We start from the raw sequence: 24305 nt of genomic DNA, 5'->3' as shown, positions 1-24305 counted from the left end.
ATCTGAGGGGAATGACAAAAGTCATAAAGCAAGCACAGCTGCTTGACAAAGATTCAGCAAAGCTGAGCTTCATGATGGCCACGGTGTCACCTTTGGATTTTCATCTCTACCTGCTGCATACTTGGGGGACTTTCACCATTTGTACAATTTGGGGATGTTGGATTGATGGAAAATTTCTCATGCATCATTCATGCCTTCTCCCAGGAGTACTGCTTTCATGCCTCCCCAGGAAAGTCCTGAACATACTACCCCTCCCATTTTTAGGGAGATATCCTTATCTACATGCAGGTCTTTCTTATGCCCTGGAGGTTGTGACATACATAAAGAACCAGAGGTCTCTTTATGAGGCTATGAGACACTCTTGGGACACCTGTCCCTATACTTACTTAGGAACAAGATAATCTAAACAAAGTAAACTTAAAAAGGTCAACAAGAATTGGTGGGCTAGAGGAGTTGGTCACAGATCAGGCTGCAAGCCTCTTCCCACTAGACACTCAGGAAATTACATGGCATATCCAGCAACAACAAAGTTAGATTAGCTGAAGTTACCTCTGTCTTACACAGACAATTATATTGATGAGCAAAGAACGATGTAAATAGATGATAACAGAATGATATGTCAAGGTCTCCTTTTCTTAGAAAAGTTAGCATACGTAGAGCCATTGTGATGTCTAATGACCAAAGAATAACAGAATGCCAGGATTAGACATATAAACAATTTTATTATGCCAGAATTTGAATAATAACTGCAGCAGCTTTGGCCTGAGGATATTTCTTGGGCACTCTGACCATTAAAAGTTAATAATACACTGCTTGGGACTTGGCAATCTACCCTGGCTGGCTTGGAAGTTTTGTTTTTGTCTAATATCCTTGAAGCAACAAGAGCTACCCAGCCTGAGAACAGGCTGTCATATGCCTCTAGAGTCTTAAAAACTGGGTTATGGGGTTAATGAGTAAAAATGGTTATAAAAGACAACTGTTTACCAATGATGATTAAACCTGAGGGAAGATGATTGTAAAAGATAACTCTGTTCTGTCATAGTTCATCAATAATGACTAAAGGTTATGCAAGAGAAAATAAAACATATGTCCAAAACAAAAACAATATGATCTATGTTTTAGAACAATATGAACCTATCCCTGCTTACTGCCTTCTGTATAAATAAAGAAGCACTCTGGCTGCTAGTCAGGCTGCAAGATTCTCCTGACCATCATGCCTGATCACCCCTTTCCTCCCTGATTCCTTAGATCCTCTCTGGACCTATCAACTGCTGGGTCTGGCTCCCAAAAAACCCTAAACCAAAAAACCCAGAGATGGATAACCTTCCTTGGGCTTCCGGTGGTGGGCAGGGGCAGTGAGAGTTTCCCTTAAGCTGAAACACAAGCACTAAGGTGAGAGGGGAGCAAAGAGGGTTGAGTGCTCTTCAGAACATCTCTTGTTTTATTCAACAATGCAGCAGTAAAGTGCAACAGAAAAATGTAAAAGTTGGCAATTTGTGTATGCTAAGGAGAAGCTATAAAACGTCTTAGTCGGTGTTCTAGTGCTGTGAAGGGACACCACAGCAATGCATAAAAGACAGCATTTAACTGGGGCGGGCTTATAGTTTCATAAGTTTAGGCTATTTTTATCATGGTGAGAAGTGTGGCAGCAGGAAGACAGATACTACTGGAGAAGGAGCTGAGAGCTCTATATCAGAATATGCAGCCATCAGGAGAGAGAGCCACATGTCCCATTTCAATTATTTTACCTCTTTCTTTACCTGCTTTGCATATTGCCATGCCCCAAATTAGAACCCAGTCTCTCCATTCCACTTGCTTTACCCACAAGTCCTGGCTTCTGCTCCTGCTGTTCTTCAAAGCTACTGGAACTGAACCTTTCTCTTCCTCCGGTCTCTAGCTCTATGTTCTAGCCTCTAGAAGTTCCTATCAAGGCCTTAATTTTCTAGAAAAAGGACAGTGGCTGGTCCAAACAAACCAAACTTTTGGAGTGTATTGTTAAACTGACTAGATCACTAGCTTCCACCAACACTAAAGGAGAGAATGTTGTAAGGCACTATTTGAAACCTGTATCAGAGATTTTGCAAGTCTGCTGCAACCAACTTACCTGATTGTCTCCACCAACACATTTGCTAATTGCACTTATTTAAGACTAATCTTTTTTTTTTTTTTTTTTTACTACAAAAGTGTGTTACCTCTTCCACAATGGAACATACCATTTAAACAACTTTGAATCCATCTTTGAAAGCTATAGTTACTTGTTTGGGTCAGAATAAACTATCATCTTATTTTCTTTGGAGTAAGAGCCTGGTCTTATCTTAATACCTACAAGGTTATAAGGAAAAAATCACCTTTACCCACCCTTACAGCATTACACAGTTCTATACCAGTGGTTCTCCAAAGGATGAATTTGCCTCCAGGGGAACACTGGCAATCTCTGGAGATAATTTTTAGTAGTCAAAACCCATAATCTTTTTATCTCATGATGCCAGAGGTGACACTAAATGTTTTACAACACAGATGACAATTCTCTACAATAAACAATGAGCTGGCTATAAATGCCATTACTGCCAAAGTAGAGAAACACTGGTCTAGCCCTTATGAAAGAAATCCAGACAGCATAGGCCCAAGACAGCTAGTGTGCAAGGTTCCTGACAGAAGGTTATAGTTTCCAGAGAGGATTTTTATGATTAGTGGTCTTGGCATCAGAGAGAGAGAGAGAAAAAGAGTAGGGAAAAGATGTAATTGTATCTTAAAAAAAAAACTGTCATTTCTATACTGATGAAGATAAATGTTTTCTACAAGCCCATGTTTTAGTAAACAAAAGGGAATGTTAGTTGGGACTATGGGTAGTCCTTTGGGCAACAGACACATGGAAAAGGGCAGAATAAATCTGTGACTAATTTCTGTAGTGGAGAAGTTTCTAGGATTTGAGAAGCCAAAGATCTGTAACATGATACAGATACTCCATTGGAAAACATTCTGTCTCTCTGTAAAATTATCATACAAGCTATTCTTATATTATTTTTAATCAAGCAGAGTATTTCTCTGTCTCTATACTTTTATCTACACATCTCCCTGGCCTTACTCTTTGCCCTTCTGTTGCTTTACCTAAATCTAAGCCACTCCTTCTTTGGATAGTCAGCTCAAGATCCATCTCCTATAAGCCTATCTGCCCATACTACTTCCTCGACAGTAGCAATACTCTGTTTCCTAATGTCCTAATATTCACTGTTTAAAAATACACATGACCCATCTACCTAATTAAAAACAGAATTTCACTAGTGTCAGGGACCCTATTGTTTCCAAGACTTGCCCACACACTTTACATAAAGACCCCTTTATTCCCTTTCTCTCAGTGTTACTGGTAATGGATTTTGCCTGTTTCAATTGCTAGTGTTTACTAAGTCTTTACCAGATGCAAGAATCTGTTCTAAGTATATAATATCTAATTTAAAGCACTGTTTTCCCTCTTTGCAGAAAAGGAAATGGAAGGAGAGGGGGAAGTCACTTTCTAAAGTTATCAGGCTAAGAGGTGATTGAATTCAAATTCAACCATCCAGACTCCAGAACTTACACTATGCAAAGCAGTCCTAACCCATCTGTGAGAATGTAAAAGACCAAAGGCAAAGGCAGACAGAGCATCCTCCTGGAACCTGAATGTTGTAGAACTGGAAGCATTGGGTTTTGCTTCTGAATTCTTCATTTGCAACTATACTGAAGCCAGTAATACCATTTATTCATTCATAGAAAGAATGAAAACCACAAATATAAAATATTGTTCCAGTCTATAGAAAGAGCTTAGCAAGTTCCAGGCTTTCTGTTTATCTTTGAATATGGATTCAATTTAGCTTAGGCTTACACTTCCCTACTTTGTTTTGAGATAAGGTCTTACCATGTATGCCAGGCTGGCCTAGAACTCTTAACCTTCCTGCCTCAGTCTCCAGAGTGGGGGATTACAGGTATATGTCACTGTTCTGGCTTATTTCTCTACTCTGTCACTTTCTATCACAGCAATCTATATATTTTGCTGTGATGAAATGTCTCTTAGGTAATTCTAAAGGCTAAGCTCCCAAATTCTTTAAAATAGTATCATTCCCTGTTTGTTATAGTGCCCTTCTTTTCCTCCTAGATTCTAGAGAGCCTCTCTGCCCTGTAATAATCCCCACCATTAATCTCTTCTCTGAATTCAGGGGTACGCTGTGAATTTATTAGGATTTGTTCCACAGATAAAAGACATGTAGTTAGGCAGAGTTAGTTCTCAAACCTTGAGGCTAAATTTCTTGACCATGTTGCATCTGCTACAGCACACAGTGCCTCATGCCTCACAGTAAGGACATTTACTGAAAGCTGAGTAGATGTTGGGCTCTTCTAAGGGTCTTACATGAACATATGAACTCATTTAGTCTTCACAATGACCTCGTTATTAGTACTCTCAGTTTCTTTCCATGTTACAGATCAGAAAACTGAGCCCCAAAGAGCTTAAGTAACTGGCCAAGGTTATGCCAGGGAGCCTGGGCGCTATATCCAAGCAGCTTGGCATCAGAATCTCCTTTATTAACCACCATGCTAGTCAAAATTCAGTAAAATATGTTAATTTGTGTAAAAGAGATCCCAAACCTATTCAGAACAATAAATGCACAGATCCAAACAAAATACCTCTGTGACATCTCCAATGGAGGAGAGGCAACAGTAGCTGTTGTAGTCACCTAATCCTTTGTATGAAATCTCTACATCTCAAGATTAAAGTGCTATTGGTTAAGATGTTTATGAAAATTAAATGAGATTAGAAGATGGAAGAGTCCCAAGGACATGCAGGTTACATAAATCATGGATCAAATTGAAAAACTAGACAGTTTTCTTTGCCACATTACTACTAAGCAACAATTATAAAACAAGTAATAATCATAAAATCCTCTGGGACAATACACTAATTTTACTAATTTTTTGAACACCCAAAACTCGTAAAACATTCAAATAACATTAATTATCTATAATGTGGGACAAAGAGGCTCAGAGTGCTGCCGCCTCCAGGCACCAATCTAACGAAACAGAAGAGCCTTTGATTCATTGCAGTAAACGCAAATATAAAAAGCAAATAATAAAGTCCAGTGAACTACTTATATTGACAATCACAAGTGTATCCAAATGTATGAAAGGTCTGGAAAGCATGCCGTGGGAGGCCAAGGGACTGAACAGAGCAGAAAAGTTAAGTGTGGCAATGCTGATCCTGCAAAAACTTTGAATGAGTCAACAGTTTGTGTGGATATGGAGACTGTATATAAACACAAACATTAGATGATCAGATTTTTGGCAAGTTTTAAGGTCACTGAAGATGAGCCCTTCCCCTCAATAGTAGCTTGAGAAAAACCAGGAATGAATACTGCAGGATTTTGATTTCTAGTCCCCAGATAATGGGATCTGAGTCTTTCTTGTCTGTCTGTTATTCTGTAATACAGTCTGTCTTCTGCACTGTGCTGTATGTCTGTCCAGTCACAAGATCAGAAAGTCAAAGGCAGCTACGGGAGGCCAGAGATACAGGTGGGAAAAGAGCCTGGCCTCAGGTCAAGTTTGAGGAAGGGCACTAGAATGGATTCTTATGTTCCCCACACTCCCTCCAAGTGAGCCGCTGAGATAAAGCCTAAGAAATTCTTTTCCCGAACGGCAAGTTCCAGGAATATGAGTTCCCTTCAGTTTTTCCAGCTGGGTTGCAGAAAGGAAGAGGGTGACTCGATTCTAAGGCTAGATTTTAATCATTTTTTTAAAAATGTGATAATCATCGAGGAAATGTGACATGAGGAGGTGACATTTCTGCAAAATGCTTCCAAGGACCCTTGATTGAGAAGTAATGGTCTTAGCAAAGTGCATCTTGCAGAGGCGGTCCTCCGATTTCAGCCGTGTTTGTTCCACCGAAGCTTCTAGACCAGCCCCTTCCTTCTTCCCACTAGCTGCCGCACCAGCCCTACCCAAAGAAGCTGAAGCAAGCTGGGACCTATTCTGAAGGAAACCTAGATGGCGGTGTCCCGCCAGTGAAAGGTCTGAGGAGACCGTCTCCAGGCCTAGAGCTTCTCCAGACCATTAGCAGAAGGTGATGTCGCCAGAGATCTGTGCTGCCCCGAACCTCCCGAGGCGGTCGTTTCGAACCCACTTACCAGCCCTCCGGCACGCCGCAGCTGGAGCGCAGAGACAGCCATCCTTGACTCAGGCAGAGCCACCCGCTGAACCTCAGTGCCAGACACCCTCGGGGGGTGGGGGGGGAGGAGGAGGACTGGCCCCGCCCACTCCTGCTCACCCGCCCCTCACACACCCCCTAGAGTCCCCGCCCACCCCCGCCTACGGAACCCCAGTAGAGACATAAGCTCTCTCCAATTGCTCCCTACAGCTCGCTCACGCGAGACTTGGGCAAGGCGGGTGGCGGGGAGGGAAAGGAGACACAACAAACATGGCGGTCGCAGCTGCGACGCTGGCGAACGCTGAAGCAGTGGCGGCGGCGGAAAAGGTCGTGCTGATTCCACGGTGCAGTTGTCAGGAGGTGAGTAACGGGATGTCAGCTTGTACAGCGGCGCCACGGTTAAGCAGGGCACATTGACTGGATGGCGGAAGGTAAAGTGCCGGGTTCATCGCGGGCCGGCTACCACCACCACCGTAGCCTTGTCCATAGCGGAGGGGTCGTGCGCGCCCCGGGGGCTAGCGGCGTGGTGGCCCAGGGCATTCTTGGGTCGAGCATGTAGGTCGGTGACTGGGTCCGCCGCCCGGAGGGATCGGCTCGCGAGTCGGCGCCGTCGGGCGGGAGCTCGGAGGCTCAGGGTGGGGAGCTGCCTCCTGCTTTGATGGGTGGCGATCGGTGTGTGTGTGCGTGTGTGAGGGAGGGGGTGCCCCTGTGTGTCTTGTTCTCGGGTGCTAAAGTCAGGAGTCGACCCCAGCAATCCCAGGTATTGGGAACCTTGGAGAGGGTGTCCGTCCGACGCCTGTCCCGGGCTGTTGAGAAGGAGTTTCTAAACCCTCGAGTTTTCTCTTCCAGGACTGGTTTCTACTGCGTGTACCTTCCAGTATTGGGAACAGATGAGGTTGGGAAGGATGTTACAGCAAAGAGCTCTTCGGATTCATTCAGGGTTCACGTCCCTAATAGACTGTCCCGAATGATCGTGGGTGCTCAGCGTAGCTCCTCAGCGGAGCATCAACGTGCTCTATGTCTAACTGGATCCAAAGTGTAGTCGGTTGTGTCTGCCAGTAACCGCATGGCTCATTTAATGACCCCTTTATGTGCTGGTCGGAACCGGACAGAGGAGTGACAAGTGAGAGAAGACATGGAGACTTCTTAATATTGTGAGATCCAGGGAAATTACATTTAGAAGACACAAAATGAAAACAATTGTTTAAAATATCTGTACTACTTTAAAATTTTGTCTTGAGTTTATGTTGTCTTCAGCAGGGCTGAGGATGAATGTTTTCTTGGAAGGTCCTTGTAGTGAACTGACATATTTGATGTTCTTTTTCTGTAATGGTCTGGTGTTTCCTGGGAAACCGTAACTGTTGTACTTTAAAAGAGATAATGAAGATGGGGATCAGATCTGCCTCTGTTGAGCTCTGGTGGTTGTTACAAGTATTTCCCTAGTATAGGGGTAATGTACTTTTTAATGCAACTATACTTATTCAGCAATACTAAGCCTAACATCTCTGGATGTATACTGTGAATAATGGAAATCAATATATTAAATGTGGAATTTCATTTAAATTTTTGTTAAAAGTAAAATCACCAGTGGCAAAATGATAGCAACACAAGTGACTACATTTTAATTGTGGATCACCATGCTTTGCTATTGTTTTTTTGGGGGGGAGTTAATTTTTTTTTCTTGTTAGTGATAATGGCAAACAAGTTGTTGTCTTATTGGTTTATTAAAGCTGTAGTTACTAGTAAAGTTTTGACTTGTGTGCCTTTGCAGACTTCTTGAGGTTTTTGAATTTTAGTTGATATTCCCTCCGTGACATTTTGGAATCCTTTGGTGTGTCTCCAGAGTAAATTTCAGTTACTGGACGGTTTGTCAGTGCTGCAGTGGAAAGAAAGGGTGAAAGTATTTTGGGGTGAAAAGGTTAGATTGTATAATTTCTTCTTTTGGATTTCTTCTGATGTGGTTCTGTTTCTGTTTTACTTTTTTATATTATGTTTTCTATTTCTCAGACGAGCCTCATCACAGTGTTTGTGCCTTCAGTCTGAGCAGTAAGTTAGGAACTCACGAATTGTAGTCTGATGGTTTTTGAAGGCCTGCATTACTCTGGATGAACCAACTTCTCCTTTGTCAGCCTTTTTCACTAATGTACATTCTCTTGGAGATGAAGTCTTTCTGTGACCATATCAATATGTTATAGAAGTAGACATAGCTGTTGAACTACAAACAACTATATAGGTCTGCTTAACATCTGTTTTTAAGATATCAAAAAAGTTAGGGCTAAGTATTCTTCCTTATGGATAGTAATCTTTCAGTTTAAACAATTCCGTTTTTAAAATGCCAGGTAAATGAGATATACCGTATACTCCCTAATGAAGCTCTTCCAGTTCTTCCGCAGTCAGTGAGGAGGGCATATTAAAGGGGTTTTTTTTATTTAAATTTGTTTTTATTTTATTTCATGTGTATGGTTCTTTTGTCTACACTTATGTCTGCATCATGTGTGTGCATGGTGCACACAAAGGTCTGAAGAGGGCATCATATCCCCTGGAACTCAAGTTAGAGATGTTTATAAGCCTCCATGTGTGTGTTGGGAATTGAACTCATGTCCTTTGCAAGAGCTGCCAGTGCTCTTAACTATGAGTCATCTCTCTTGTCTCTTTGATTTTTTTGAAAGGTTCTATATATTTTATTGCTGAACAGACCAGTTGGCTCATGTGGAACAGATAAAAGCAAATCAAACCCCAATTTAAACATGACCAAATCTTCAGAGGTTAAAAAAATGTCCATTCAGTTCCATCTGGTAGGATTGATAGATGGCTGTGATTCAGCAAACCCTCAGTCATGACATTGTGTGCAAATCCTTGTAGATCCTGCCTCATTCTCCTCCAGTGTCTTGGTGTTGTACGGGGTTTGTTGTCAGTTTTCATCTGAATTCATTGGGGAATAGAACGATTTTATTTTTGTTTCTTGGCCAGGAATTGCTTGATTCTGGAAGTTCTGTGAGAAAACAGAGTGAGAAACCACATTGGACCTGTGTCTCATGGTGGCATAGGAAAGAAGACCATTTGATTTTTATATTACCCGTTTCACAGTTGGGGGTATTTTCCTCTTTTTATCTTAACACCTCTTAAATAATTAGCTCCTGATTAAAAGGTGTTTGTATATATGTATACATACACATATGGGATATATGGAATATTAATTCTTAGTTATTTTTTCCTTTATTAGCTTGAGCAATCTCTGTCTTATAAATTGGAAGTTATTCTCTTTACTTGATGAAATAGGCCTATCTTAGATCACTCTGTTATAACAAATTGCATAAACTATGTCTTAAAACATGATGACTAGCTGGGTATGGTGGTGCACATTTTTAATCCCAGCACTGGGGAGGTAGAGGCAGGTGGATCTCTGAATTTGAGGCCAGCATGGTGTACATAGCAAGTTCTAGGACAGCCAGGATGGTGTAGAAAGACCCTGCCTCAAACTAACAAACCATCACGACTAAAGTAATTCAGGGAAGATAGGGTTTACTTTATCCTGTCCTTCCCTGTAACAGTCCATCACTGAAGAATGTCATGGCAGGAACTGAAGTAGGGCAGGAATTGTGCAGAAGTCATGGCTTTTCCTTCATGCTTACTAGATTGCTTCTCTTTGCTTGTTCAGACTGCTTTTTGTATAATCCAGGACCACCTGCCTGGGGATGGACCTCCCACAGTGAACTGGGCCCTGCCACATCAATCATTAATCAAGTCAATAGCCTGCTCACAGGTTTGCCTACAGGCAATTTTACAGAAGCATTTTCTCAAGTAAGATTCCTCTTTTAGGCATTGTGGTGGCACAAGCTTTTAATTCCAGCATTCAGGAGAGGCAGGGACAAGGGGATCTCTGTAAGTTGAAGGCCAGCCTGGTGTACATAGTTAGTTCCAGGCCAGCCAAAACTACTCTATTGAGATCCCGTTCAGAGGGGAAAAAAAAGTCTCTGTTTGGATATGCCTGGATTTGTGTCAGGTTGACAAAAACCACCCAGCACAGGTTAGGTGGTTTAAACAAGCTTTTGTTCAGGTTGGGGGCTGGTAAGTTTGAGTTGGAGGTGCTAGCAGATACAGGATCTGATTTCTGGTTATATACTCATAGTGCAGAAACAGAGAAGGAATTAACTACAGTTCTCATAATCCTATTCTGACAACTCTGCCCTTACAACAGTTGTCATATTGGAGGTTAGGATTTCATTTGGAGCAATATCAGTTAGCAGAGAGTAGATCTGGCTTAGAATACAGCATCAGAATCTATAATAATATTAAGATATGCTTAAATATGTTTTTCTGATGACATTTTACATTGAAAATCTGAGTAATTTCTTAATTAAAAAGTCCAAGGTGTCAAGTTCACAGCCAGTTAGAATGATAGCAGTTTGAGAGATTGTAGGACCCCTTGTAGATACTAAAATCTGAGGGTGTTCAACCTTTTACATAAAATGCAATAAGATTTGTATGTAACCTATTACACATTCTTCCATAAACATTTTTTTTTTCTTTTTTTACATGGGATTTTTATGTGTTGCTCAGACTGGTCTTGAACTTACATTGGCCACTGAGTGCTGGAATTATAGGCACAGGCTAGCATTCTCTTTATGTAGTCCCCAGATTGTCTATACTATATACAATGTAAGTTGTTCTGATTGTGCATTGTTTGGGGGACACCAAGGAAAATGAGTCTAAATTGTTCAGGATGCACTTTTTAAAATTTTAAATGGTTTTCATTCACAGTTGGTTGACTCCATGTATATATCATTTACATTATGTTTGTAGAGGTTTTAAAATTTGTCAGTACTGAACAGAATCCTCAGGAGTTGTTCTTGTTTTTGTCTGGATGGTTTGGATAGCAAACCCATATTTTCTCTTTATAGCAGGGAGTATTTTTTAGCTTTTGAATTATTGTTTTCATATATATTGCGTAGAGGTATTGACCTGAGATGAAAGAAGCTGGAGTTTGAGCCAGACTCCACTTAGATTTAGGCACCTAGCATTTACATGAGTCTGTTTCATTGCTCTGTAAGTAGCTAGCTTGTCATTCCTACTGCTCACAGATATATGTGATATAGATGATACAGGTCTGATGGATACAAAGGTGCCCAGGAATGCAAAGACACTTAGGGTTTTTTTGTCTGGTTTGGTTCTGATTTGGGTTTTTGGAATCAGGGTTTCTCTGTGTAGCCCTGGCTGTGCTGTCCTGAAACTCACTCTGTAGACCAAACTGGTCTCAATCTCAGAGATCTGCCTGCCTCTACCTCCTGGGTTCTGGGATTAAAGCTGTGTGTCACCGCTGCCCGGCATACACTTAGTTTTTAAATCTTGGACAGTTGTGTAGATTAAACCATATAAGAATGTTTGAATCTCTAATTCAAAAGCTGGTCTTCATGTTTGGAACATTTTCAGTTATCTCATTGCATTTTTTTTTCTTTAACCCATCATGCATAATTGATAGCAGCATATAATTTGTGACAGAGAACACAGTGAAATTTGTAATGTGACAATGTGAATAATTGAATAACTAAGACTGTCAAAATATGTCAGCCATGCTCTATAATTGGGCTCATTGCTGTCCTTAAACTAAAGTTGGGTGTATAAAAATACAATTTTCTTCTGCTTGCTATGGCAAATCTTGTTTTTGTTGCATTGTTACATGTTGAACCGCAGCATTGCTAAGCTTTCTAATCAAGATTCTGTAAAATTTGTCTTGCTTATTGAAGCCTACTAAAGTACATTTATTTTTTGGTTAAAACGTATCACTTTGCATATGAATTGATGGGCAAGAAGAAATTCTGAATTGTGATATAAAAACAGATTTTTTTCTTATAGCTTTTTGTATAGTTTTTGTATGTGTGTGTATATATATATGCATATATGTATATATGCATGTATTATGCGCAGATGCACATGTGCATGTATGTGGAGACTACAAGCTGACATCAGGTATTCTTCTATCTCTCCCTATCTCCCCAGTGCTGAGTGTTACAGGTGCCTTCTGACATGCTGGCCCTTTTCTGAGGATGCTAGAGATTTGAACAGATCCTAATACTTACATGCCATATTACTGTCTGGGCCATCTCTTCAGCCCTATTTATAGCTTTTATAAATAGAACACAGACAATTATAAGAGGCCCATAGGCTTTATAATTTAAAAATCTATCTTGGACATGATTCATTTAATATTAGTATATCTTAATTGTAAAAGGGGTCTTACTTGGGATTGGAGAGATAGCTCAGTGGTTAGGACTGGCTGCTCTTCCAGAGGTTCTGAGTTCAATTCTCAGCAACCACATGGTGGCTCACAGCCATCTGTAATGATATCTGGTGTCTTCTTCTGGCCCACAGGCATACATGCAGACAGAACACTGTATCCATAATATATAAATCTTTAAAAAAAAGTTATTGTTTAAAAAGGGGGAGTCTTAATGATGACATTCCTATACATGCATATGATATGCTTTGATCATTTTTCACCCTTCTGTTACTCCCCCCCTTTTGTTTGCTTTGCCTCTCTTTTCTACTTCTGTATTCCTAATGGTCCCCCTTTACTCTCATGTCTTATTTTACTTTTTAAAATAAATTCAGTTTTTTTTAAAGTTTTTGAGACAGGGTCCTCAAATTCATTATGTAGTGGAGACTGGCCTTGCAATGATCCTCCTGCCTCAACCTCCTCTGAGTGCTGAATTACAGGTAAGCAAGGCCTGGATCTTATTCATAAACCACAACAATGGCCAACATGGCATGATTTCCCTATAGATGCAATAGTGGCAGTTATTTTTTGGCAGTAACCAGCAGCCATCTAATTGGACTTAAGGCCCACTCAACAGGAAGGAAATCATGCCTGGTATTGGAAACCTACCCAACTACATGGGGGTAGTGGTGTCATGGGTCTTAGAAGAGAAGCTACCATCACCACTTTAATAAAGCAGCATAATTCCCTAATGGCATTCTAAATACTCATTCTTATACCCAGAGGTAAGTGTTCCTCTTCTCATCAGAGAAGTTTCTCTTGCAACTGATTGAGACTATTACAGAATACCAGAGTGCTCAAAATGCAGAAAACAAGTGATCATGGGGTGCCTAGCCCTACAAGATACATCTGCAACACAATTCCTGCAACCAAAACTCAGGGAACATTATAGAAGAAGGGCCAGAAAGATCATAAGAGTCAATGAATCAGGAAATGTACTGTGAAATTATATCTCCTAGAAATGAAAGGGAAGCTACACCCATGATATCTCAACAACATGGCTGTCTAAACAAGACCCGAACAGTGACAGTACCAACACCAATCCACATGTTAATGTGAAGGGGTGAGTCTCATGGGACCTCTCCCTAGACAAAAAACTGCAGATAACTAATTACTACCAAGAAAGGGAGAATTAGTCTTCCTTAGGGATGGGCCCCCTAATTGGTTATCCAATACCAAATTGTGAGCTCTGAAATTATATACATATAAGCAACACTAAATGGACTTGAGGAAATGAGAGGAGTTGGAGAGAGAGAAGGGAATGGGGAAAATGATGTAGTTATATTTTAATTAGAAAAAAATATAAAATAAAATAGACTTGAGTGCACGGATCAAAGCCAGATGGGGTCCTAGCACTGAGAGAAGAACTGGACACAAGACCCTAACCCAAAAGCTATCTCCAGTTGATAACACAAAAGAAAATCTTTCTCCAACAGAGTCTCAGTGGGTATACAAGCCACTTATAAGGGCAGACCCTGTGCCCAGGAGATTGCCAATACAAAATGAACTCAAAGTTTTTGGAGGTTCCTTGTCTCATGTTTTGTCTAGGCTTTATTTTTATTTATTAATTAGTTAATTTATTTTTTCCTTACAGGTCTTTTGAGTATATATTATGGCTTCTGGTGTTGTATCTTTAAGGGATTTCTGTATGTATGAACATGTGTGTCTCTACATCTATATGTGCTTTTTCTTTGGCCCTTCTGTTTTTATTTTATCTTATTTTACTATTTTTTAGATGCCTGTTTGTATTCTAAAGAGAGAGAGAAAGATAGGGTGTGATTTGTATGGGTGGGGAGTTGAATTGAGAGAGAGAAAACTGTAATAGAATATATTTGTATAAAAATACCTATTTTCAATTAAAAATGTCTTAAAATGTTCAGCACAAGACTTAGAGACAAAGACTAATACACTTCTGGTATTCAAATATCCCAATGACTATATTTTGTAAGTTAATCTTTAATTTAAAATGTGGGTGGGTGAAAATGTTATCCAAATGAGCTCTGTTTGGTGCAGTCTCATTTTCTTTTGATTATTATTTAGTGTTGGTACTGTTGTAATTTATATGAGTTATACTGCCACTTGCTTTCAGAAGAAGTCTTGAAGTCAGGCCTTGATGGCACATGCCTTTAATCCTAGCATTTGGGGAGACAGCGGCAGGTGGATATCTCTGTGAGTTTGAGGCCAGCCTGATCTACAGAGTGAGTTCCAGAACAGCCAGGATTACACAGAGACACTGTCTTGAAAAAACGTGTGTGTGTGTGTGTGTGTGTGTGTGTGTGTGTGTGTGTGTGTGTGTGTGAATTCTTGTTTTGAAATGATATATCATCTGTGGGAAAATTAACAGATAATACTCAAAAGAATATGAGTAGCCACTTGTACAATTTCATCAATGACTATAAAACAGAACTAGTGTGATAGTGCCACATACCTTCCAGAATGGTCATAATGAAAAGGCCAACTGCTGGTGAGAGTGTATATCAACTGCTCTTACTCACTGCTTGTAGGACTGGTAGAAGAATAAATCAGTATAATGGCTGAAAAATTATTTGACATTGTTAAAGCGGAACCTACATACACTTTCAATTCCTCTATAACTAACCCAAATTTGTAGACAGGTTTCTGGGATTTTTTTTTTTTTAAACTAAAATGATTTGATGAGTACTTTTTCATCTCTAATGGTATGAAAAGATTACTCAGTTCTCTATTGCTTTTTCTTGAAAGTTAACATGTATATAGAAAAGCTTGTAATTCTTCAAGCTTGTCCTATTGGATTGCATGAGTGCATAGGTCATGAATTCAGCATCCATATGAAGAAATGGAAGGCAGCCAGCAACACAGAAAATCCTCTTATGACACTTCCAGTACTAGGCTCTGTCTGTCCTAGCCAGCAAGGGCTACAGTCTCCTTATTTCCGTCTCTGGACACTCGTTTTATTCTGTAGGTCATGTACTAATGGTTACACCTGTGATGCTGCATGTAACTGAAGTTTGCTTATTTTCACAGCTGTAGCCTATTGTGTGAACATGCTGCAACTAGTTTACATGTGGTGCTATTGGGGGTCATTTGGGTAATTGTCAATATTTGACTGGTGTGTGTGTGTGTGTTTTCTGTCTTGATAATTTGTTTCTTACTGTTTTGTATGTCTTCAGGTATCTAGATAGATTATAAAGTATTGAAAAACAGCTTTTATTTTTGTGTTGCTTTGTGCAACAGTGTCTTATACAAAATATTTTTTGCCAATATTGTTTTATTTTGTGCTGTATTCTTCTTAAGTAGTGTAAATTTATTTCTGGGTTCTCTGTTTCCTTGTTCCCTAGATATAACAAATTTTCAACTTAAAAGAAAGAAAGAAAAAGTGTCAAGATGGGTGAAAAGAAACCAGAGCCTTTGGACTTTGTGAAAGATTTCCAGGAGTACCTGACACAGCAGACGCATCATGTGAACATGATTTCAGGATCAGTTAGTGGAGACAAGGAAGCAGAGACTCTTCAGGGAGGTAGACTTATTTTAATACTATCAAAGCTCACATTTGTTAATGTGTCATTGTTTGTGCATAGCTCTTCATTCATGGGCATCTATCCACTAATGGGGAGCATTCTTTTCTTTCTCTAGAAAAACACAAAGAGGCGTTTTCTCCCTTATTTTAACATGCAGATTTTTGCTATGGGACAATGATTTAATGTAGTCTAGAGAACTGTTATAATCTTGTTGAAGGTTAGGGCTTCTAAATCCCTTGTCTGTCCATCATGTTCTGTTAGTTGACAATAGTTTCAAAGAACCCAGAGAATTTGTTCACAGAAAATTTGCCCATCAAGTAATGTGGGTTAGAACCTGAGTGAGCCCCAACTAGGGTTTTTTTTTTTTTTTTTTTTTTTCTCTTTAAGTGAAAGAAGGCTGTCCACATTTACCCATTCAAGAAGAGAAACTAAACTAGAGGACGCAAACATTTGGTGAGCCTGCTAGAGGTAAAGTTTATCTAGTTTGTGGATCACATGCACTGCTCTTAACCTAGTTCAGGGTCAGCAGAGTACCACCCATGGCCCTCATATAACTGCTTTCCTATGGCTTACAGTCTGAAAATTGTTTTGTATGATCTGCAATGATTGAAAAAAGAATAACACATGAGAATTATATGAAATTCAATTTTCATTGTTCATAAAATTTTATTGGGACACATATATGCTCACTTCTTTTCATATTTCTAACTTGTTTGTACTGCTGGGGATTAACATCTATTGCATACATTAGGCAAGTTCTATACAATGAGCTGTATTCATCCCAGCTTGCTTACTTTCTATAGCTGCTTTCATGGCACAGCAGCAGAGTTGGGTGTTGTGAGAGACAAAGGCCATCTGGCTTTAAGTATTTACTATCTCAGTCCTATAGAAAACATTTGCTGGCCTCTGACCTAGATCTTGTAAGTCATGAAGATGCAGGGACTGGCAGCAGTGATCAGGTATCGACCCCCTTTTCTCCCCTTCCCCTGCAGTAATTGATGCACACATCAAAATGTGAGCATCAGCGTCTCAGGAAAGCAGTGGGGAGAAAGGAAGACCACAAGCCTGAACTCTCCAGTTGGTTACTTTTGAACCAATTTGCTGGACTTTCCCATCCCAGAAAAATTATTTCTGGTGGAAGGTAGAAGAAAAGGAATTGGGTTTGAACTGAGCATGTGAGGACTATGCCTCCTGGCATCGAGCCAAAGTCTTGTTCCCATGAAGAAGGGGACTTAATACTAATTTGAACAGATTCCAGGATGGGGATTCAAGAAGCCAGGTGTAGCATCCAACATGTGTTGTTCCTATTCTGTTCAGATGAAAAGCAAACACTCAAACATTTTAGTTCTGAAATTCTTAGTATAGTCCTTACATTCAGAGCTGTCCCGGACCTTGTTTTCCTTTATGTACCTAGTTAGAATTTTAAGATCCTAAATGTAACCCAGAATCTAGACCACAGATGACTAGAACATGGTATCCAGTCATCGTTTTTAGACCAAAAGAAATTGAGTTAGTGTTTTGGAACTGTAACAACTGCTGATCAAAATGGTTATAGCCAGTACCATAGACACCTGAGACTTTCAGGTCTGGTCAGAGACACCTGACTTTCAGGTCAGGGGTCACCTCATTCTTCTCTGTCTTACCTGCTCTCTTCAAAAGTATGTTGAGAACTGGTAAAATTTATTTGTAAGTAATTGGAGATCCTCTTTAAAGGTTCTTAGAATATAATTCTACGTTTGTATAAAATCTGTCCCAGTTCAAGAAGTCTGAATTGTTTTCCTTCTTTGGGAAGGAAGCTATCATTTTGTGGAAGATGGGCAACCACCTGAGTCGAAATGGTGAATTGAGTTGATTCTGAGGTGCATGATTTCTTTTGTTTTTGTTTATAGCTGGAACAGATGGTGATCAAAATGGACTGGATCACCCATCTGTTGAAGTTTCCTTGGATGAAAACTCAGGAATGTTAGTAGACGGGTTTGAAAGGACCTTTGATGGGAAGCTCAAGTGTCGGTACTGCAACTATGCCAGCAAAGGAACGGCCCGGCTCATTGAGCATATCAGGATCCACACAGGTAATGGAGAAACACCTGGAGAAGGACAATGGCATACAAGTCCACAGGGTTCTGATTGTTCAAAACAAGGCTGATGAAAGTTTATTGGGTACTAACTTTTTTTTTTTTTTTTTTTTTTTTTTTTTTTTACAAAAAAAGTGGCCAGAAGGAAACAAATACTGCCAATAGGCTCCTTGGAGAGCTTGATCCTCTTACCCATCATCCTGCTTAATTTACATAATCTTTTATTGTCTTCTTGCTCTCAGGTTGGGGAGGTTATTACTATAAGGTCAAGTTTTGTCTTTTTCTTCACAATGTTTAACTTTTAGAAAAAGAGAAAGGTTTCTATACATTTGCAGAGTGTACTTGCTAAACTCATGTCTCTCTAGCTGCCCCTTTAAGAAATCTTCCTATGTCTTGCCCTCACCCAAGCCCAGGTGTTTCTCCTGTGTGCTTGCTAGCAGTCTGTGCTTCTTTATCACATCATGGTAGCCTGGAAAGCTTCCTGAGGACATCCAAAGGCCATCTTTGTACCCCCATAGCTAGCAGGGACCAATTTTATTTGAGGCCCAAACTCTCCAAATACGTAAAACTGTCATTTAGAATGTGAGACTGAGTCATCTGACAAGGACAGGGCACCTACCACATTCCACTTCAGCATTGCTGTTCATCACTGAAGGAACTCAGGACAGGATCTCAGAGCAGGATCCTAGAGGCAGGAGCTGATGCAGAGGCCATGGAGGGGTGCTTGCTTCCCCTGGCTTGCTCACCCTGCTTTCTTATAGAAACCAAGGACCACCAGCCCAGGGATGGCACTACTCACCATGGGCTGGGCCTTCTCCCATTGACCACTAATTGAGAAAATGCCTTACATACCTGGATCTTCTGGAGACATTTCCTCTACTAAGGCTCCTTCCTCTCTGATGACTCTAGTTTGTGTAACATTGACACAAAACCAGCCAATACATCACTTCTGTCTTAGGGTTTCAATTGCTGTGAAAAGACACCATGACCACAGCAACTCTTAACAAGGAAAACATTTAAATTGAGGTGGCTCGCTTACAGTTTTCATGGCAGGGAGCATGGTGGCATGCAGATAGACGCAATGCTGGCTATGGCTTGATCAGAAGGCAACAAGAACTGGGCTATGACACTGGTTGGTATCTTGAGCCCACAGAGACCCCAGAGCCTACCCACACAGTGACACACTTCTTCCAGCAAGGCCACACCTACACACCTACTCCAACAAAGTCACACCTCCTAATGGTGCCACTCCCTATAAGATTATGGAGGCCAGTTACATTCAAACCACCACAGTCCTTCTGAACTAGAAGAGTAGGAGACTGGAGGAGGAGCCTTGGCAGTTCTAAAGGGTATGTCCCATAACTCATATAAGTTAATATGAAGACTTCTTTTAAGAGCTGAGTTGCTTGTGTGTTTTTTTTTTTTTCCCCCCTCTTTGAGGTAAAAAAGTATTTATGCACAGATCTGTGAACCTGTACTTGGAAACATACTGTTGATAAAATCTTTATTATGTGAGGAATATTTTTTTTCCAAGTGCCAGCTGAAACTGTAATAGTTTTCATACTAAATAGAATCTATATGCCACAAGTTGTTGCTAATGAATTCTTAAGCTTTATTTCAGTTCTTAGGTTTCTTTACAGGTTTTACTAACCTATTATACAATTATGAATTTCCGAAAAGCATTTTATTTTTAATATCAATTCCACATCCAGTGGAGAAACATAAAAAGTCCTATAAATGAGCTACTCTTGCAGTTTCTCCTATTTTTCTCTTAAACAGGTGAGAAACCTCACAGGTGTCATTTATGTCCATTTGCATCTGCTTATGAGCGCCATCTGGAAGCCCATATGCGTTCTCATACTGGGGAAAAACCATACAAATGTGAATTGTGTTCCTTCCGCTGCAGTGACCGAAGTAACCTGTCCCACCATCGAAGGCGCAAACATAAAATGGTACCAATTAAAGGTACCAGGTCTTCCTTAAGCAGTAAGAAAATGTGGGGGGTTTTACAAAAGAAAACAAGCAATCTGGGGTATAGCAGAAGAGCACTAATCAACTTAAGTCCACCTTCGATGGTGGTCCAGAAACCAGACTACCTTAATGATTTTACCCACGAAATCCCAAATATTCAGACTGACTCCTATGAAACTATGGCAAAAACTACACCAACTGGTGGCCTGCCACGGGACCCACAAGAACTCATGGTTGACAACCCTTTGAATCAGCTCTCTACTTTAGCAGGACAGCTGTCCAGCTTGCCACCAGAAAACCAAAACCCTGCCTCGCCTGATGTAGTTCCCTGCCCTGATGAAAAGCCTTTCATGATTCAGCAGCCCTCTGCCCAAGCAGTAGTCTCTGCTGTGTCAGCAAGTATTCCTCAGAGCTCCTCTCCCACAAGCCCAGAACCTCGGCCATCGCATAGTCAGAGGAACTATAGTCCAGTGGCAGGGCCGAGCAGCGAACCAAGTGCCCACACCAGTACCCCCAGCATAGGAAACAGCCAGCCAAGCACTCCAGCTCCAACCCTGCCGGTTCAGGATCCTCAGCTTCTACACCACTGCCAGCACTGTGATATGTACTTTGCAGACAATATCCTTTACACTATTCACATGGGATGTCATGGGTATGAAAATCCTTTTCAGTGTAATATATGTGGATGCAAATGTAAAAACAAGTATGATTTTGCCTGTCATTTTGCAAGAGGGCAACATAACCAGCACTAAACACAATCAACATTGTCCTCACTTGGTTTGGCCTTTTGGGGGGGGTGTCTTATAGTTTGGTCTTTAGTTTTGATCATCCCTAATAAGGTATCTGCTAATTTAAAATTTATACATTCTATTCATAAAATAGTAATTTGGTAGTGAAAAGGGGTTTGTTAACTTTTCATAAAAGTCTGGTCAGGGTTATTTATGCATTAGATAGTTATTAGATGCATTGATATCTTTTTCATTTAGACATGTAAGAGTTGAAGTACAGTAGGAATCTTACCAGGTCTTCTGTTTCCTACACTTGTCCATAAGGACTCCCAGGGTTATCTGTATTCTTGATGCTTCAGTATATATACATTACAGCTAAATATTCTTTCTGCCATATTTCCAGATGGCACAATAAACTTCTCATAAAGCCTTTTACAACATTTCAGTGTTTGTAGAGAAACTGCCTTTAGATTTGCTCTTAATTAAAATGCTATTTTCATTCACGTAAGTTGAATTAGTTTCATTTCAACCAAAAACAGTACAGTTATTTCAGTGTAATAAACCTTTTTCTTCAAAAGGAAATATAAAATAATTCTTTTCAAATTTAAATTGTAAAAATTGAAGTCCTGGAAATTAAAATTTGGGGCTAACTTGAAAATTGTGTTTGATATTGGAGATATCCCTTTATTTAAAGTCTAGTTTAAATGTGTTCGTTTTTGTTTTTTATATATATTTCTAAGTATTATCTTCAAGTCACAGGTAAATATACCAGAGTGCTAGATGACTTTTTCATTCTGACTCTTTGATTTAAATTCTGCATTCAGCAATTAGTGGTGTCAGGTAAGACTGACAGCCACACTGATAATCTTATTCTTCCTAGTCTGAGATGACCAAAGAGGAAGTGGAGTTAATCTGTCTTAAGATGCTTCAAAACAATCTCCAGAGTTTCCTTTTCTGCCCTCTGCCCATAATTTCCAAGAAAGGTGGGTATAGAAACCCAGAAAAATGTGATAATGAGGAAATAGCTATGAAAATGAGAACATGCCCACATAGACCCTACTTTCCTCTGCAGAGTAGGCCGTGTAAGGTATTTCCTGTGCATCTTCACGGACAGTGATAGTGAGAAAGGGTAAAGAGTGAAAGTTAATACAAAGCACATTTAAATGTGACATTTGTTTATAATTAGAGTGGTTCATTTTACATAGGAAGCTGTTATTTTTGTATTGTGTAATAGGTAGCTTACTCTGAAGAGAGCCTGGCAAAACAATAAAACATTATCACTCACTCTTGGTTTCTGTGTAATTTGCAAAATTTTCATTTTTAATTTTGTTAATATCTTGAAAATATTCCTAATTGGCTTCTTAAAGAAATATACTATCAAGCATTTATTAACCAAAAATGGCCTCTTACAGTGAATAAGAGGGAAATATTAATGGTGTCTATCCATTAAGCCCCAAGTGCCCTGTTAATGGATCTGTGCCCTCCCTCCCAGAGCTCGAAAGCCATTCAGAGGATGCCTGTGCTTGCATAATCAGTCTTGGCTCATCCCAACTGCACTGTTAAAGCACAGCACCAAAGACATTTCTCTTGTGACCATAACTTTCTAGAGATTTTGGTCTGTTGCTTAAATCACTCACTGGTTAGTTTTAGAGCAACACTTTCCAAATACATAACTGACTGTAGTGCTTATCAGCTGCCATAAGGAAGCAAGTTGTCCTTTGATTCAACTAAAAGCAATATCCCCAAACAGACAATGAAAACTCCCTGAAAGAGGAAGAAGCCCAGTGTGGTGCTGCACACCTGTGGTCCCAGGTGCTTGGGAAGCATAGGCAGGGAGATTGCTAGAGCCCAGGAATTCCCTGCCAGGCTGGGCATCACTGCAAGACTCAAGAGTCTCACAAGCCAAACAACCTGTAAGAGCTCACCGAAAAGCCACCTTTATCATCTTTACTGGGCCAAACAGTGACATGTGCATTTTGTTTTTCCTAACAACTAAAGATGAATGTTTTGAAAGTACATTTCACTTTACATATGGAAGAGACTTTTCATAATTACAAACCAGAAAGAAAAATCCTAATTTTCTAATACCATAAAGAGCACAGTTGGTCTTCCAAAGGTGTTGATGCATAAAGCTACAAATAAATGCACTAAAATTTTGGAGCAAATCTACCTTAGAAACTTTTTTGAAATTGTACTTTTAAAGATTTAGGATTTTGCTTAAATATTCTGAGTTAAATTCTGTATTAGGAAAGATGTTAGATTCTTTCCTTAAATACTAAATATGTTCCTCATTTTATTTTTAACCAGATGTTTTATAGAAATGAGTTGAGAAAAGTTTAACATGCACTATTTATAGTACTTTGCCATTAACAGGCAATGTTCTAAAACTAAATTTATTTTTGTTCAGTGAACATAAGTTTAGATTTTTAAAGTTGATAATTTATCTCCACTAATATTTTTTTAAGAAACTGTGAAGAGATTAACGGAATAATTTCCAGATTTTACTAATGTATGTGTAGCTACAACTTCTTGACATTCAAGTGAAGACTAGACTTTTATTTTGAAATTTTTCCATTGGGTAGCTCCAGTGCTGTTTCATTTTAGAAATGAGTTTGCTGTTCATCTGCAGAATTGTTTGACAAAGGGAATATTACTTAAAAGAAAAACAAAAAACAGAGGTAACTCTTTTAAATTCTGTAAAAATATTTATCAAATGAAGAATTATTAGAAAACTTTAAATTCCCTGCTAAAGATGTTTTCGTTAGCCTTAGGGGGTAGGTATATGCTTTCTAGAACTTGTTTTTGTTGATGCCTGGATGTATGGGACATGTTGTCTACACAAGGTGTAAATCTTGCATTACAGTTGTAAGGTACATTATATTGTTTAGGAATCAAGAAAGCAGTTTAATGCTGAAGTAACTATATCTAGTATGTAGTTTCTATTGTGAATAATGCTTTGCTTTTGTAATATATGAATAAAAACATAACACTTTTTATGCCTTTGGGTTTTTTTTAATTAGAATCAAATTGATTTTTTAAAAAGTAATTTGTGACACATAAAATACAAAGAATTTTATGGGTGGCTAGTTTGAATTTCTAGAATCCGTTATGGAAAGAGTTACGAGTTTACAACAAAAGAGCGCTATGCATCTAAACTCATTTCTAATTGTCATAGTTTGAATGAGAAATGTGCCCTTCTGTTTGAACACTTGGCCCCCATTTGGTGCCATTGTTTCAGGAGGTTTTGTAGAACCTTGAGGGTGTGGTGCCTATTTGGTGGAAATGGTCACTACAGTAGGCCTTGAAGGTTTTATCTGCCTCTGATTCAGGTCTACAATCTGCTTCCTTGTCCATGGTGTAAGAAACAACAGCCACAGACTTCTGCCACTGTGCACAAAGTCATTTGAGCAGTCGAGTGGCCACGCCCTCTGTCCCAGATGTATACCTCCTGCAGCTGTGAGCCCAAATAAATCACTCCTACTTCAAGTGGTTTTCTGTCAGCTATTTTGTCATAGTTATGTGCCAGTAACTAATATGTTCCTCTTAAAAATCCGTTTGACCTGCTGTTCCCTGCAGTATGTGGGACATCAG

General features: G+C 39.6%; 2 protein-coding genes across 4 annotated transcripts in view; one reads left to right on the top strand and one right to left on the bottom strand.

Moving 5' to 3' along the window:
* Nucleotides 1–6238, bottom strand: part of Acadsb (acyl-CoA dehydrogenase short/branched chain) — a 43581-nt gene extending 37343 nt beyond the window's left edge. The window contains exon 1 of the mRNA XM_051193178.1: nucleotides 6150–6238. Coding sequence (XP_051049135.1) covers nucleotides 6150–6191 — 42 coding nt within the window. The 5' untranslated portion in view covers nucleotides 6192–6238. The remainder of the gene's footprint in view (nucleotides 1–6149) is intronic.
* A 190-nt stretch (nucleotides 6239–6428) lies between these two features.
* Nucleotides 6429–23710, top strand: Ikzf5 (IKAROS family zinc finger 5). 3 transcript variants are annotated; one of them, XM_051193173.1, is made up of 4 exons: nucleotides 6429–6529; nucleotides 15761–15939; nucleotides 17830–18012; nucleotides 19795–23710. In XM_051193173.1, the coding sequence occupies exons 2-4, from the start codon at nucleotides 15807–15809 to the stop codon at nucleotides 20736–20738; spliced, it is 1260 nt and encodes a 419-aa protein (XP_051049130.1). In that variant the 5' UTR covers nucleotides 6429–6529; nucleotides 15761–15806; the 3' UTR covers nucleotides 20739–23710. The 3 variants fall into 3 exon arrangements, with proteins under 3 accessions (XP_051049130.1, XP_051049133.1, XP_051049131.1); XM_051193176.1 differs by lacking the exon at nucleotides 6429–6529 and adding an exon at nucleotides 16328–16393 and having other exon boundaries at nucleotides 15802–15939; XM_051193174.1 differs by lacking the exon at nucleotides 6429–6529 and adding an exon at nucleotides 16328–16408 and having other exon boundaries at nucleotides 15802–15939.
* Nucleotides 23711–24305: the final 595 nt, after the last annotated feature.

This window comes from Phodopus roborovskii, unplaced genomic scaffold (assembly GCF_943737965.1).
Source record: "Phodopus roborovskii unplaced genomic scaffold, PHOROB, whole genome shotgun sequence".
Taxonomy (NCBI): Eukaryota; Metazoa; Chordata; class Mammalia; order Rodentia; family Cricetidae; genus Phodopus; species Phodopus roborovskii.
Note: the sequence above shows the minus strand (reverse complement) of the source record. Positions and strands in the feature narration are given on the sequence as shown.